Below are 14,213 nucleotides of genomic sequence, written 5' to 3'. Positions count from 1 at the left end.
TTTATCTTTTGTGTCCAGTGGAAACACAGAGCCTAGTGCAATATCATCCCTTGCCTACCTCCCTCCTGTCCCCTCAGATCAGGAGTGGGTTTACACCAGTCTCCCCCCAACTACTGGACTCAGCCTGTCTCCTCCCGCTCAAGCCACCCTCCCTGGGGTACCTGCCTATGTCTTGCAATTATCACAACAGCACACTGATGGAGGCTGGGGCGCTGGTGAGCTGACTGAGGACCAGACCTCTCAAAGCCAGGCAGGAGTGAACTCTCAGGGTTTTCTTCCTTCTCTGCCTCACTTCTCCATCTTTGTGTAGTGCTTCCTGGGATCATCTCCCAAATAAATGACTTGCAGCCCCCCAAGAAGTTAAGAATAGTTAAAGGGGTGGGGAGTGGGCTGGGCTGGAGTGTCTTCCCCTGCACCATGTCCTCTCTGAGTGATACTGGGTCAGCACTTCCCCAGCTTCTGCTCCGGCACCAGTGGGTGAGTGGCCAGTATCCTGAAGGCTAGTGACTGCTTCTCCCATCCTCTGGTTCCAGCCTTCCAGAATTCCATGGCCCAGCCCCACCCACATTCCTGTATGAAACCCCTTATTTCCCTGATAGTGTGGTGTGTCTGTTTCCTGATCCAACTCAGAGAGAGAGACAGAGACAGAGACAGAGAGAGATGCTGCAGGGGAACCTATAGTTGAAAATAGGGGAAAAGAAGCATATCAACCAGTGCATCTAGTTGGATCCTGATTCACACACACAATCCTGTAAATAAACCAATAAATAAATGAATATGGACACTGCATATTTGTTGATTTTAAGGAATTATCGTTCATGACTTTTAGAAATGATCATGTTGGACTTCTAAAATGAAAATGTGGCCTTTGAAAAGTTTCCTTATTTTTCAATCCCATGCTGAAATGGTCACGGGTCAAATGATGTGATAACTGGGATTTGGTCCCAGGATGCAGACGTGGAGGGAAGGGAGCAGGGACGGACCACAGCTGGTGTCAAGGCTGACCGAGGACTTTAAGGTGGGCAGGGCGGCGGGGCAATGATGCTGGCGGTCCCTACTGGCTGAGTGACCCACATTAAGGAGTCTGATGAGTGAGCAGAATGCACAGAGGGACAGTGCAGTGGTCGTGGTGCAGCCAGGAGTCCAGGTGGGAGGTACAACGGGCCCGCACCAGCATAGTGGCCGTGGGGAGGGAGAGAAGTGGACACGGCTGGAAAATGTCTGAGCAGCAGGAAAGTGAGGAATTGGAAGCTGGACAGAGAGCCTCAAACTAGGAAGATGGGAAACCAGCCAAGGCCCTGCTGCTGGGACATCCCGTCTCGGGCGCCAGGAGATGGCTCTGCCCCTGGGCTTGCAGGGGCTGGAGGCCCCGCCCACCTCCCCAGCCTCATCACACACACCCTCCCATTACTGCCCTCCTACCTCCCTTTCTGTTCTTTTTTTTAAACATTTATTTTTTGGCTGCATTGGGTCTTCATTGCTGTGCGCAGGCTTTCTCTAGTTGCGGCGAGCGGGGGCTACTCTTCATCATGGTGCGCAGGCTTCTCATTGCGGTGGCTTCTCTTGTTGTGGAGCACGGGCTCTAGGCATGCAGGCCTCAGAAGTTGCAGCACGCGGGCTCAGTAGTTGCGGCACGCAGGCCCTAGAGCGCCCGGGCTTCAGTAGTTGTGGCGTGGGCTCAGTAGTTGTGGCTCACGGGCTGCAGAGCATAGGCTCAGTAGCTGTGGCGTACGGGCTTAGTTGCTCCACGGCATGTGAGATCCTCCCAGATCAGGGATTGAACCCGTGTCCCCTGCATTGGCAGGTGGATTCTCAACCACTGCACCACCAGGGAAGTCCTCCTTTCTGTTCTTCTAACACACCAAATCCTTTCCTACCTCAGGGCCTTTACACCTGCTGTTTTTTATCCTGGACTATTCCTGTGGACTCAGTGGGTATCTGGAGCCTCTCCTCTCCCTCCTCAGGCCTCAGCTCAAGCAGAAAGAGCTTTCAGCCTGGCCTTGCTGAAAAGGCTTATCTACCACTCTTAGTTTTTCTGTTGCTGCTGTACCCGATGCCCACAAACTTGGTGGCTTAAGTCAACACACATTTATTCTCTCTCTTTTCTTTTTTTTTTTTTTTTTTTGGCTGCGGTGTGGCATGCATGTGGGAACTTAGTTCCCCGACCAGGGATCAAACACATGCCCCGTGCAGTGGGAGTGCCAGAGAAGTCCCCACACATTTATTCTCTTGTAGTTCTAGAGATCAGAAGCCTAAACTCAAGGTGTCGGCAGGGCTGGAGCCCCTAGGGTACAATCCATTTCCCTGTCTTTTTCAGCTTCTAGAGGTTACTGCATCCTCGGTCCATGGCCCCTTTTTCACAGCCCTCCAACCTCTTTCTTCACTCATCACATCACCTGACTGATCTCCTGATCATCTTCCATCGTCACATCTCACGCTGACCCTCCTGCCTCCCTCTTGTAAGGACCATTGCGATTATACAGGGCCCACCCAGATAACCCTGGATAATCTCTCCTTCTCAGGATCCTTAACTTCAGCACATCTGCAAAGTCTCTTTTGCCACATAAGTTCCTATAGGCTCAGGATCTGGGGATTGGGATTTCAACATCTTTAGGGAGCCATTATTCCACCTACATCACACCCTCTCTTCTTCAACCACATAATTTTCTATCACCACACCTGTTCATTATCCTCACTGCACTGATTCCGGTTGGAATTCTTGTGTTCATTTGTTTCTATTTATCACCCGTTCTTCTCTTCCTTCATGTCTGATTCCTCCACAATTCTTTCCCCAGCCCCAACGTTGTTGGTGTTCAGTAAATACGTGTTGAATGAAGGTAAGAATGGATGGATAGATGGACGGATGGATGGACGGACGGATGGATGGATGGTGGATGGATGGATGGATGTATGAATGGATGTTGGATGTATTATGGATGAAAGGATGGAGGTAAAATGCATGATGGATGGATGGATGGGTGATGGATGGATGGATGATGGATGGGTGGATGTCAAATGGATAATGGATGGATGATGGATGGATGAAATGATGGAGATAAAATGGATGATGGATGGATGGATGATGGATGGATGGATGGTGGATGGATGGATGATGGATGGATGGATGGTGGATGGATGGATGGTGGATGGATGGATGATGGGTGGGTGATGGATGGATGGATGATGGATGAATGGATGTTGGATGGATGTTGGATAGATGAAGGATGGATGGATAGATGGACGGATGGATGGACGGACGGATGGATGGATGGTGGATGGATGGGTGATGGATGAATGGATGTTGGATAGATGAAGGATGGATGGATGTAAGACGGATTATGGATGAATGGATAATGGGTGGATTGATGGACGGATGATGGATGGATGGATAAATGAACAAATGAATAGGCTTCCACATGCAGGACAAAGGAGAATGTAGGCTTCTGCAGAGATTCCTAAGATGTACATTCCATCACAGATGCTCCATCCTGACTGGAGGAGGTGTCCTACTCACTCTTCCCCATCAGGAGAACAGGCTAGACCTTGGAGAGACCTTTTTAATCTCAAGGGTTGAAACCAAATGGCCTCAGGAATTAACCTGGGACACCCAGACCATGTACACATTTGCCTTGTCTCCTGGAGTACCTTAGCCAAGCAGAAGAGAAAGGGGTTTTGGACCCTAAAGAACCAGCCTATCACCATAAAAAGGAATGCAGCACTGATATGTGAATTCACAACATGTAAGAACCTTGAAAACTTTACGCTGAGTGAAAGAATCAAGACACAGAAGACCTGTGTGATTTCATTTCTATGAAATGTCCGGAACAGGTAAATCCGTAGAGACAGAAATTAGATGAGTAGTGACCAGGGGCTGGGGAGGCTGCCAATAAGTATGGGGTTCTTTTAGGGGGTGAAAGCAACATTCTAAAATTAGATAGTGGTCATGGTTGCACAACTCTCTGAATACACCCAAACCATTGAATCGTACACTTTTTTTTTTTTTTTTTTGACCACACCGAGCAGCATGCAGGATCTTCGTTCCCCGACCTGGGATCAAACCCATGCCCACTGCATTGGGAGCACGGAGTCTTAACCACTGGACCACCAGGGAAGTCCCGGTAAATGTGTGTTGAATGAAGGTGTAAAATGGGCGATGTTGTGAGGATAAAACAATCCCATTTATGCAGCCCTGGCTCAGAGGACACAGCAACAGGCAGATGTAATTGTCATCATCCTCACTGCACTTGTCCCCTGAGCAGAGCGGACAAAGGTCGACAGAGAAGTGAGAACAGGACACAGAGGGCGAGATTCTGGGCCAGGAAGGGCCAATCAGAGCTGCCCACTTGGGGGCCTCATCCAGGCCTCTGCCCTCTCTGCCTCCCCCCGGCCTCATCCAGCCCCCCATTCACTGGTGAAGCACGCCTCCTGCCTCAGGGCCTTTGCTCATGCAGTTTCCTCTGCTGGGGATGTCTTCCTTACCCTTCTCACCTGAGTTGCTCCTGCCCAACTTTCCCCACAGGCTCCCTCATCACCTCCTCCAGGAAGCCGTCCTGATCTCCCTGGCATGCTGGCGCCTTCTGTTCAGCTGTGGTTTTACATATGTCTGGGTCATCTGATTCTGGTCTGCCTCCCAGCTTGATGGCAGCTCCGGAAGGGCAGAGACCTCATCTGCCTGTTCATCAGCCCAGAGCACAGTGCACGGTACCCGGCAGGCGCTCTGCAGTGTGTGCGGGTCTGCCTGGGAGGCTCTGCGCCCTCCCTGCTGGCTCGGAGGATCCGACTCGGAGCAGCTGGGCAACGAGGGGCCACAGGAGGGCCCAGCAGAGGAGGGTCCTGGCCTGCACCCTTGTAGGGGGCCTGGGGTAGGGGTGAGACCAGAGTCCACCTGTGAGGCCCACGGCACTGGACCACTAAAAATAAACTTCCCTTCTCCTGGGAGGGGTGGAGGAGGGCCACTGACGGCAGGGTGGTGGCTGTTCAGGGCATGAGGACAGAACATGAGGGTTGGAAGTGCAGGGACAGTGTCTCACGGGGCCAACACTGGGCCGGCCCCCTCCAAGTCACCCTAAGCCTTGTGAGGGGAGAGAGGGAATGAATGACACAGTGTTTTCTGGGGTCACAAAGAGCTTTCTTATCCGGGACATGATTCCTTTCTCACTGCTACTCCGAGAGTCATTATTCTTCCCACCTGACAGATGAGGAACCGAGTCCCAGGGTCACCCAAGATCGGAGGCAGCCTTGGGAGCCATGTCCCTGCAGAAGCCTGGCCTCCAGGCCAGAGGACAGTGGGTGGCAATGGGACGCAGCAAACCCAAGCAAAGAATGGCTTTCCCATTTACAAGCACCTCTCATTAGTTTTGAAAGAAACAGATTTCCATACCAAATAAGGCGGTGGACTTCAGAGCCGCTGCCCACTTCACACAATTCCTTTTAAGAGTCCAGATGCAATTACACTTGGAACTTGCCTGGACTGGCCTCCCCCGGCCTCCCCACGTAAACAAGCAGCCCAGCTGGGCCCCAGCTGGCCGGCCTGGGAGAGGAGGGGAGGGTCCCCACCTCTGCCTGCTGCCAGCCCAGCCTCGGGCGTGGCCGTGACCGTCAGCATCCTCGAGCCCTCCCCCAACCCCTCCCTAAAAACACAGGCCCCGGGAGGCCAGCTGGACCCAGCAGGGAACAATCTGAGCCCCTTCTGAGGTTCGCATGTGGCCAGGGACATGGAGCTCCTCCCGGCACAGGAGGGCTGCAGCTCCCGGGCAGGTGCAGGGGAAGCTCTATTTCTGGTTTCTCTTTAAGATGCCCACAGAGGCACCCCCCAACCCCAATCTGGGCATCATGTGCTCCCGCAGGGAAAACATTGCTCAGAATTCCCTCAGGCTCCCTGGGCCATGAGAAAGTTGGTCCAGGGCAGGGAGCTTTCCCTGGTGGCTCCTGGGAAGCCACTGCTCACCACCCCCGTCCTCACGGCCACCCCTCTGGCCCCTGCACCGCCCCCCAGGCTTTGGCTGGGTGCCCCAGGACCCTGTGGGGACTCGCCGGGGTTGGGGGAGGCTGACTCATCCTCCCGCGCGGCGCACACACCAGGCACCACGGCCGCCAATTTCCCCGCTCGGCCCAGTCCCCGGGCGAGCGCTGTGATTTTCCACTTGCGCCATCTGACTGCTATTAGGGCTGGAGAAAAGGGAATTCCTGGCTCCAGAAGCCCGCAAGGGACCCTGGGCAGATTCCGGGGGTGGAAGGGGGTGTGGGGTACCACCTGGGTGGCACTGCTGTCCAGCCACCCGTTCTCCCCTCCAAAGCACCTGCACCGCTTCCTCACCGGAGCCCTCACCCTGCGGCCTCCAGGCTTTTCCATCACAGCCCCTGGGGACAATTAAAACACCAGGTGGGGACCCGCCCCTCCCAGGCCTCCGCGCCCCGAAATGCCCAGAGGGGGCCGAGGGAAAGCATCGGGCAAGTGGACGGCCTGACACTCCTCCCTCCCAGGCAGCGGGCAGCCCCACGGAGCTGCAGATTCGCAGCTGGACTCGGGTCGCAGTGCTCGGGCCAACACGACGTCATCAGGCGGAGAGCTGAGTTCCCAGCGGGGCTCCGGGGGGGCTCCTGAGCGGGGCATTCCTTCCCAGAGCCTCATCCGGGCTCAGCCCCTCCCCCCCTCGTCTTCCCCGTCCCCGCCCCCCTCCCGCCGGGCCTGGAGTTGGGTTTGGGGCGGGTTACACTGCCAAAGCGTCTCCTCCAGCAGGCAGGCGAGGGCTCTCCTCCACCCCGAGCTTGCGTTTCCTGAGGCTCCAGGCAGTGCTCTGCGCTGGCCTGCTGCCCTGCTGGTGGGTGACCAGAGGTGGGCATCACGGGAAGAGCCCTCCACGAAGGGGAGGCCCCTGAGGATCAGGCCAGCAGCTGCAGGTAGCTCCGCGGTGCCTGGGGCCCAGGGGAGGGCGTCCCGGGAGCCGGGGCTGCAGGGTGAAAGCCGGGCAGGGAAGGAGAAGAAGGCAGGCACCCTCGAGGCTGGCAGCCCCCGGACATCACACGGCCCCAAGCAGGAGCCTGAGACGGCAGAGCAGCGCTCTCACCGCCAGAGGAGCCCCCCAAGGCCCCAGAGTCCCAGGGTCATCGGGCCGCTTTGAGAGTCCCCGTCCTGTGTGGCAGGCCCGGGCACCCTGGTGATTGCTGACCCCCCCCCCAGCTGTCCTCTGCTTCCAGCTCCTGCTCTGTCCTCCTGTGGGTGGGGGCTCCCCCTCTATCCCTCCCCACCCTCGCCAGCCATCCAAGCGTGCTTTCTGGAAGGGCAGGAAGGGGAACACCCAGCAGGCAGCACCCCAAGTGCAACAGCTCCCACCGCCGTCACGCACCCTGACAGCAGCCCCCTCCTTCCCCGGGGCCGAGCTCTGGCAGCTTGGGGCCAGCCCTGGGATGGACACCGAGGGGTCAGCCTCGGCAGCCACCGGAGGTTGGGTGGCTGCGTCCCACCTTCTCCCCGGTGGGCGGTGCCTGATGGGGTGTTGGCGTTGGGTGAAGGCTGTTCGTGAGACATTTTGAAAGGTGTCCCCTGTGTCTGGGGGGAATGACAGCCACAAGCTCACCCCGTGGCCAGTGCTCTCAGACCCAGCCCAGGCGGCAGCCCCGGGACAAGGAGAGGGGCTGGGAACACCGACAGGAGAATTGGAGTCTGACGGTTCCCACCGAGGCCTCTTGGTTTAAAGTGCTGTCTAGCGGGGACCCAGGTGGGTTTGGAGCTGGGCGTGGTGGGCAGTGGTGACTTCCTGAGGCGGCAGACAGGTGGCTGGGGGCCCGTCCTTGGCCTTGTGCTTTGAGGGGAGGGTCAGCAGTGAGCTGAGCTGGCAGGCTTTTTGTCTGCTTTAGCCCAAGCTATTTCTGTCACACGTCAGATCTTGACGTGAGGGGCACACGCACTCACACGCACTCACGTACGTCCCATACACATGTCACACACACGTCTTTCTATGGCGCACGTGGGGTCCAGCTTGGCTTCCAGATCTCTCTGCACGGAAGTGCAGTAGCTTTTCAGATGGCCCGTGGCAGGACAGCAAGGGCTCAGACACACAGGGACACCCACACCTCGAATAACCACTACATGCCCAGCCCCAGTCGGACCTCATGGGCAGGCCCCAGCCAGCTGTCCTGGGGGCATGTGTGTCCTTGCGGGTCTAGCCTGGCAGAGGTGAACGGAAGAGGCTCTCAGAGTCAGGACATTCCTGGGGGCCAAGCCTGGGGCCCAGACCTAGGGGTGATGTGTGTCTGGAAGGGCGACCAAGAAGACAGAGAACGGTGTAGGAAGAGGAGGGTGGAAGGGGGAGTATCCCAGGCCAGGAGGGGTGAGGGAGAGGCAGGCAGTTTGGGGGTTGCAGGCACGCGGAGAGCTTGGACAAGCCCCAGAGCGTGGAGAAGCATGAGGTCTGTCCGTGGCAATGGGGACAGTGGCCCAACTAGAGTCAAGACTGTCACGGGGGAGGGGTGGGAGGTACACAGTAATACGCACACCTCCTAGCCCCCCGCTGTCTGCAAACCCACACTGCACACGCCTCACGAGCTGGCTCACTTGTTCTCACGCATAAGCGCCGCCCCCCTCCGCGACGCGCAGCCACCTGGGGCCCCGGCGCGAGCCCCACGCCCTGCGGGGCGCAGTCCGGGGCCGCGCCGTCCGCACCCCCGGCGCCGCCCGCTGCCGCTCCGGGCGGCCCTGTGCCGCTGGCTCCGGGAGGCTGAGGGTTAAAGAGGGGCGGGCAGTGAGCGGGGACCGCCCTCCCGCGCAGCCAATGACCGGCGCCTGCCCGGCCCCGCCCTCCCGGCCCGGGGCTGAGGGGCGCGCGCGTGGCGGCCTAGGATGGAATTCCGGGGGAGTCCGGAGGAGGAGGGGCACGGCAGCCTGTGGCCAGGCTGTGCCCCCGCAAGGCTCCTCCTCCGCTGACAGCCTCAGTTTCCCGCCTGCACAGTGGGAGGGATGGGTACTTGCGGGCGGGGGGCCGAGGTCAGGTTGGGGGACCGGAGTCCATTCGAGTGCACCCGGGGCAGGCGGACCAGTGAGCTCTGCCGGAGGAGGGCGGACAGGTCTCAGGCAGGGACGCCCCCTCCCCGGCCTGTCACTACTTCTCCCAGGCCTCCCACCTGCAGTCCTGGCCGAGTCCAGCTGCCCCTGCTCCAGCCTGGAGCCGGGGCCACTATAGCGGCCTCGAGGCTGGTGCCGCCTCCAGCCCTCCTGTCTCTGCAGCCGCTCTGGTCCTGCAGGTACACAAATCAGCAAAGCTGCAGTGTGTGCGGCAGTTATAGGGTGCGCCCTGGGCAGGTGACCTCACCTCCCTGCCCTCATCATAGGGGAGTGACTACACCTGCCTCATAGCTGGTACCCAGGACCAAACAGGAGGATGGGGTGTAAGCGAGCAGGCACTCACTGACACGGGGTTGATGGTGGTGACAGCGATGCTGATGCTAACGATCGGGGTGCCCTGCCTTCCAGGCATGTGTAGGGGAAAGACCAGACACCTTAATATGTTACAAACACAAGGCCCGGACAAAAGCCTCCTCCTCCAGGAAGCCTCCTTGCCGGAAATGATCTTTCCTCCCCCACTCTCCTGTCTGGGACTGAACCCCTGTCCCACCCCTGGCTGGACACAAAGGTGGTGTCCAAGAAATGTGTGCAGGTAAATAAAAGATATCTCCAGAAGCCATCTGGCTCCAGAAATCTCAGAACAAGCGGGGAAGGAGAGGGGCTTCTTCCCCAGGAGGTGTCCCTAGGGTGTCAGCAGCGGGGAGAATGAGGGCCCCGGAGAAGGAGGGAGTGGTGCACACAGACGCCTCCTGCTCTGGACTCAGCAGGAAGCCCGGTGCCTCCCACAAGGCCCTGCCTCTAAGGCGGCCAGGGGATGGCTCATCAGCCTGCCCTCCAAGGGGAGAGCCCTGAGGGCCTGGGGAGGGGTCTGCGAGGGAGGGGAGAACACTGCCGCCCTCATGTGACTCTTTCTGCCTGGCCAGGTGGGTTGCGCAGGCCGGTGAGCTGTGAGCAGAGCCGTAAGGAATCTGGACTCACCAGGCCTGGGGATGGCTGGAAACTGCTCCTGGGAGACCCATCCCACCAACAGGAACAAGGCAAGTACCGCCATCAGCTCCCCAACCCGGGTCTGCAGGATGGTGTGGTGGGAGGGGGCAGACCCCGCCCAGCACCCCCTTCTCACACACACTCTGCCGCCCAGGCCCCATCCTCTAGCTCGGGACAGACAGGCGGGCAGCAGGGCCCCTCTGGGCTACGTGGCCTGGCACTGGTTACCGGTCACCTCGGATCCCCAGTGTCTTCGTCACCGGACGCCCTTGAATCCCATCCTGTGCAGACCTTGGGGCATCTGTTACCAACCTCCAGAGGCCTTGTCAGCTCTTCCCTGGGGAGATGGGGCGGCAGCTATTTCCCACGGCCAGGCCCTGCCAGGAGGCCCTGCGAGGCTGGCTCCAAGGGGGCCTGGTGTCACGAGCCTCCGTGGGGCTCTGGGCCACCCTGCCAGCGTCGCCCAACACCAGGGTCCGTTAGTCCCGGTTTACCCTCTGCCTCCGGGCACTAGCCATGGCTGAGACGCTGACGACCCATCAGGCTGACCCACCCCTTCTGCCCTCCCCCGCTCCCGCCCCCTACTTCTCTGAGGCCTTTGAACACTCTGGAATTCCCTCCTGAATCCCGGGGAAAACCCTCTCAAGTTGGAAGGACCCCTGAGTTTACCAAGCGCAACCTTTGAGGAAACGAGGCTCACGCCAGTGTAGTAGCTTGACTGCGGTGAGTCCGGAGGTCGGGGCAGAGCCAGGACCCCAGACCCCGGCATTTCCCCACCATGCCTGCAGCCCTGATGGTGACCACTGCAAGATGGCAGCCACAGGAGACAGAGAAGGAACTGGCTTGGGAGTCCCCAGAAATCCCCGGAGAAAAGGCAGAGCCCAGGGAGGGCACCAGAGCAGGCATTGTACAAGGTGCTGTGTGGCCGGGATGGCAGCCACACGTCCAGTGACTCACCGGCCCTCCCGCTCTGACTCTGAGGGGAGGATTGCAGACTTCTTCCAGCCTGCGAGAGGCACTGAGGGATCTGACCTGTCAGGTGCAGCCCCTGCCACCCAGTTCCCTCCAGCGCTAGCGCTGGTCCTCCGTGGACTCGTTTAGACACTGGATCTTGTAAATTTCTGAGTCTGCTCCCCAGCTGAGAAGAGGAAAGGCTGAGTAAAGAGCGAGCTCAGGGGTTTGAGAGTTGACGGACAGACAGACAGATGTGGGGTCAATAAATACATTTAGAGGATAGGATGCCGGGTAGTGACCGGGACCCCCATGCCCTGACCTTCTGGGGTTTCCCCAAAGTTTGCCGGCACCCTCCAGTCCCTGCTTGCAGGGTCCCCTTGACCGGAGCCAGGCCAGAGGTCCCTCCCTTTGTTATGGGGTGTCAGGCCCAGAGAGCAGTCTTTCGGGACCCAGCTTTCTGCCGGAGCTGGGGCCCATCTGGAAAGTGGCAGAATAGTCCTGCCTCAAGAACCTTCTGGTTTGTTTTTCAGTTTTGTTTTGGGTTTTGGAGGGAGAGTCATGAGCAATGGGTACTGACACCCGGCCTTAGATTAGGGGCAGGCCAGGTTCGGGCTCTGTGGGAAAGAGTGCTGGGATGGATTAGTGATGTCTGCCGGGGTGTGGGCAGGGCAGTGACAGTGCTCTGGGCAGCCTCCGCCACTGGGGATGGGAGGTCAAAATCCACAGCCTGAGCACCGAATCCAGCTTGTAGATGTGTTATGTTTGGCCCACCCCGTGTTTTTTAAATGTCAGCATTTAAAGATCAGGATAGTTTACATTACCATCTCGAGTTCTGGCTTCTCTGGGGAGAGGGAAAAGGATGAATAAGAGCCACTCAGCCCGCTGGTCCCACTGGCGCCCACCGGCTGGAGCAGGGCACCGCCGACTTGCTCAGGACGGGTGCCCTCCGGTTTGCCACTGCCCCCCCACACTTGTCAGCTTCTTGCACGTGACCCACGTTCATGCATTTATATGCCAGCCCAGACCCTGCAGGCAAGACTGTCATTTAGCCAGATGGACTCACACGGCCAGACCAATTGTCAAAATACACAGCTCAATGAATAGCCACTGCCTCAGTGTCTCGCCCTCTAGGGACCCCCTTGGGTCAGATCCAGATCCCTCATGATCCAGAAACCCAGAGTTTCACCCTGGCCCAGCAGGGAACCAACGCTGATTCCCCAGGTCTCTCTGATTCCACTATAGGTCTGGGTCCACTTTGGTTTTGTTTCGGTAACTTACCAGTGATTTTGTTTTTTAAAATAAATATTTTCATGTTTCAGTGTGAAAAATTGCAAGTTTTGTAACTTTGCATACACCTTCACCGATTCATTAATCGTTAGCCTGTTGCCACATGTGCTTTCTCTCTAGTATCTCTTTTTTTAAAAAATAAATCTTGATTATCTCTTGATAGGTACTTTCTTTCCCAGAGCTATTTGAAAGTAAATTGCAGACACCAAACCCCTTTGCACCCAAACAGTTTGTATCTTCTAAGAACAAGGACATAGCCACGGTACATTTTCCTCTTCAGAAAATGTAACGTTGGTACAATACATAGTCCACGTTCCCATTTCCCAGTCATCCCCCTAATAGCCTCTATAGTGATGGTTAGATCCACTCTACAATCCACGCTTACAGCCCTGCGTTAATTAGTCATGTCTCTTTAGTTTCCTTCGATATGGAAAGCTTCCTCAGTTTTTCTTTATCTTGCACAACATGTACATTTTCTGGCCGGTGGACCACCCGGTACCCTTATGAGGGACCGATGCTTTTCACCATTTTTACTATCACTCCTGTAGGCTGTGAGCTCCAGACTCTGGGGCACAGAATGGCAGCACTATGTCAGATCAAGGGTGTCTCTGCTCCAGCTGGAGCCCATTCATTGCTCCAGAGCCACGTCTGTAATCAGGACCAACACACCTGGGCTCAGCTGCAGGTTTGGGGGCGGAGCCCAGCACACCTGGTTGCAGGTGCGGGTTTGGGGATGGAGCCCAGCCAGTATCACCGCGTGTCTCCCCTCCACGCCTGCGCAGATGTGTCCGGGAGTGAGCGAGGCCCCGGAGCTCTACGGCCGCGGCTTCCTGACCATCGCGCAGATCGCCATGCTGCCACCGCCAGCCGTCATGAACTACATCTTCCTGCTTCTCTGTCTGTGCGGCCTGGTGGGCAACGGGCTGGTCCTCTGGTTTTTCGGCTTCTCCATCAAAAGGAGCCCCTTCTCCATCTACTTTCTGCACTTGGCCAGCGCGGACGTCGGCTACCTCTTTAGCAAGGCCGTGTTCTCCATCCTGAACACGGGGGGCTTCCTGGGCTCGTTTGCCGACTACGTCCGCGCGGTGTCCCGGATCCTGGGGCTCTGCATGTTCGTCACCAGCGTGAGCCTCCTGCCAGCCGTCAGCTCAGAGCGCTGCCTGTCGGTCATCTTCCCCTCCTGGTACTGGCGCCGTCGGCCCAAGCGCCTGTCGGCTGTGGTGTGCTCGCTGCTCTGGAGCCTGTCGCTCCTGGTCACCAGCATCCACAGCTACTTCTGCGTGTTCCTGGGCCGCCAGGCGTCTGGGCCGGGCTGCGGGCACGTGGACACCTTCCTGGGCATCCTGCTGTTCCTGGTCTTCTGTCCGCTCATGGTGCTGCCCTGTCTGGCGCTCGTCCTGCACGTGGAGTGCCGGGCCCGGCGGCGCCAGCGCTCGGCCAAGCTCAACCACGTCATCCTGGCCATGGTCTCGGTTTTCCTCGTGTCCTCCATCTACTTAGGGATCGACTGGTTCCTCTTCTGGGTCTTCCAGATCCCGGCCCCCTTCCCCGAGTACGTCACCGACCTGTGTATCTGCATCAACAGCAGCGCCAAGCCTGTCGTCTACTTCCTGGCCGGCAGGGACAAGTCACAGCGGCTGTGGGAGCCCCTCAGGGTGGTCTTCCAGCGGGCCCTGCGAGACGGGGCCGAGCCGGGGGAGGCGGGGGGCAGCACGCCCAACACGGTCACCATGGAGATGCAGTGCGCCTCGGGGAATGCCTCGTGAGAGGCCGGCTCCTGGAGGGGAGGCGGCGGCCAGCTGGAGTGGCCTCCAGAGACCCTTTGCAGGAGTCAGGAGTTGGGCAGCAGCCCCGGGGCCCGAGTGCAAGGAGAAAAATCTGCTCCCCGCCCGCGTGCCGCCTTCTCCCGGGGCCGAGGCTCTGG

At 58.2% G+C, this 14,213-nt stretch overlaps 1 protein-coding gene across 1 annotated transcript; it reads left to right on the top strand.

Moving 5' to 3' along the window:
- Positions 1-10,050: 10,050 nt before the first annotated feature.
- Positions 10,051-14,055, top strand: MRGPRF (MAS related GPR family member F; the record flags this gene model as incomplete). Its single annotated transcript, XM_082844651.1, has 2 exons — positions 10,051-10,098; positions 13,072-14,055. 2 exons carry the CDS (start codon positions 10,051-10,053, stop codon positions 14,053-14,055), a joined length of 1,032 nt encoding a protein of 343 aa, XP_082700777.1.
- Between the last annotated feature and the right edge of the window lie 158 nt (positions 14,056-14,213).

This window comes from Leucopleurus acutus (assembly GCF_964270905.1).
Source record: "Leucopleurus acutus genome assembly, chromosome: 8".
Taxonomy (NCBI): domain Eukaryota; kingdom Metazoa; phylum Chordata; class Mammalia; order Artiodactyla; family Delphinidae; genus Leucopleurus; species Leucopleurus acutus.
The sequence above is the reverse complement of the archived record's forward strand: the minus strand, read 5'-3'. Positions and strand labels throughout refer to the sequence as shown.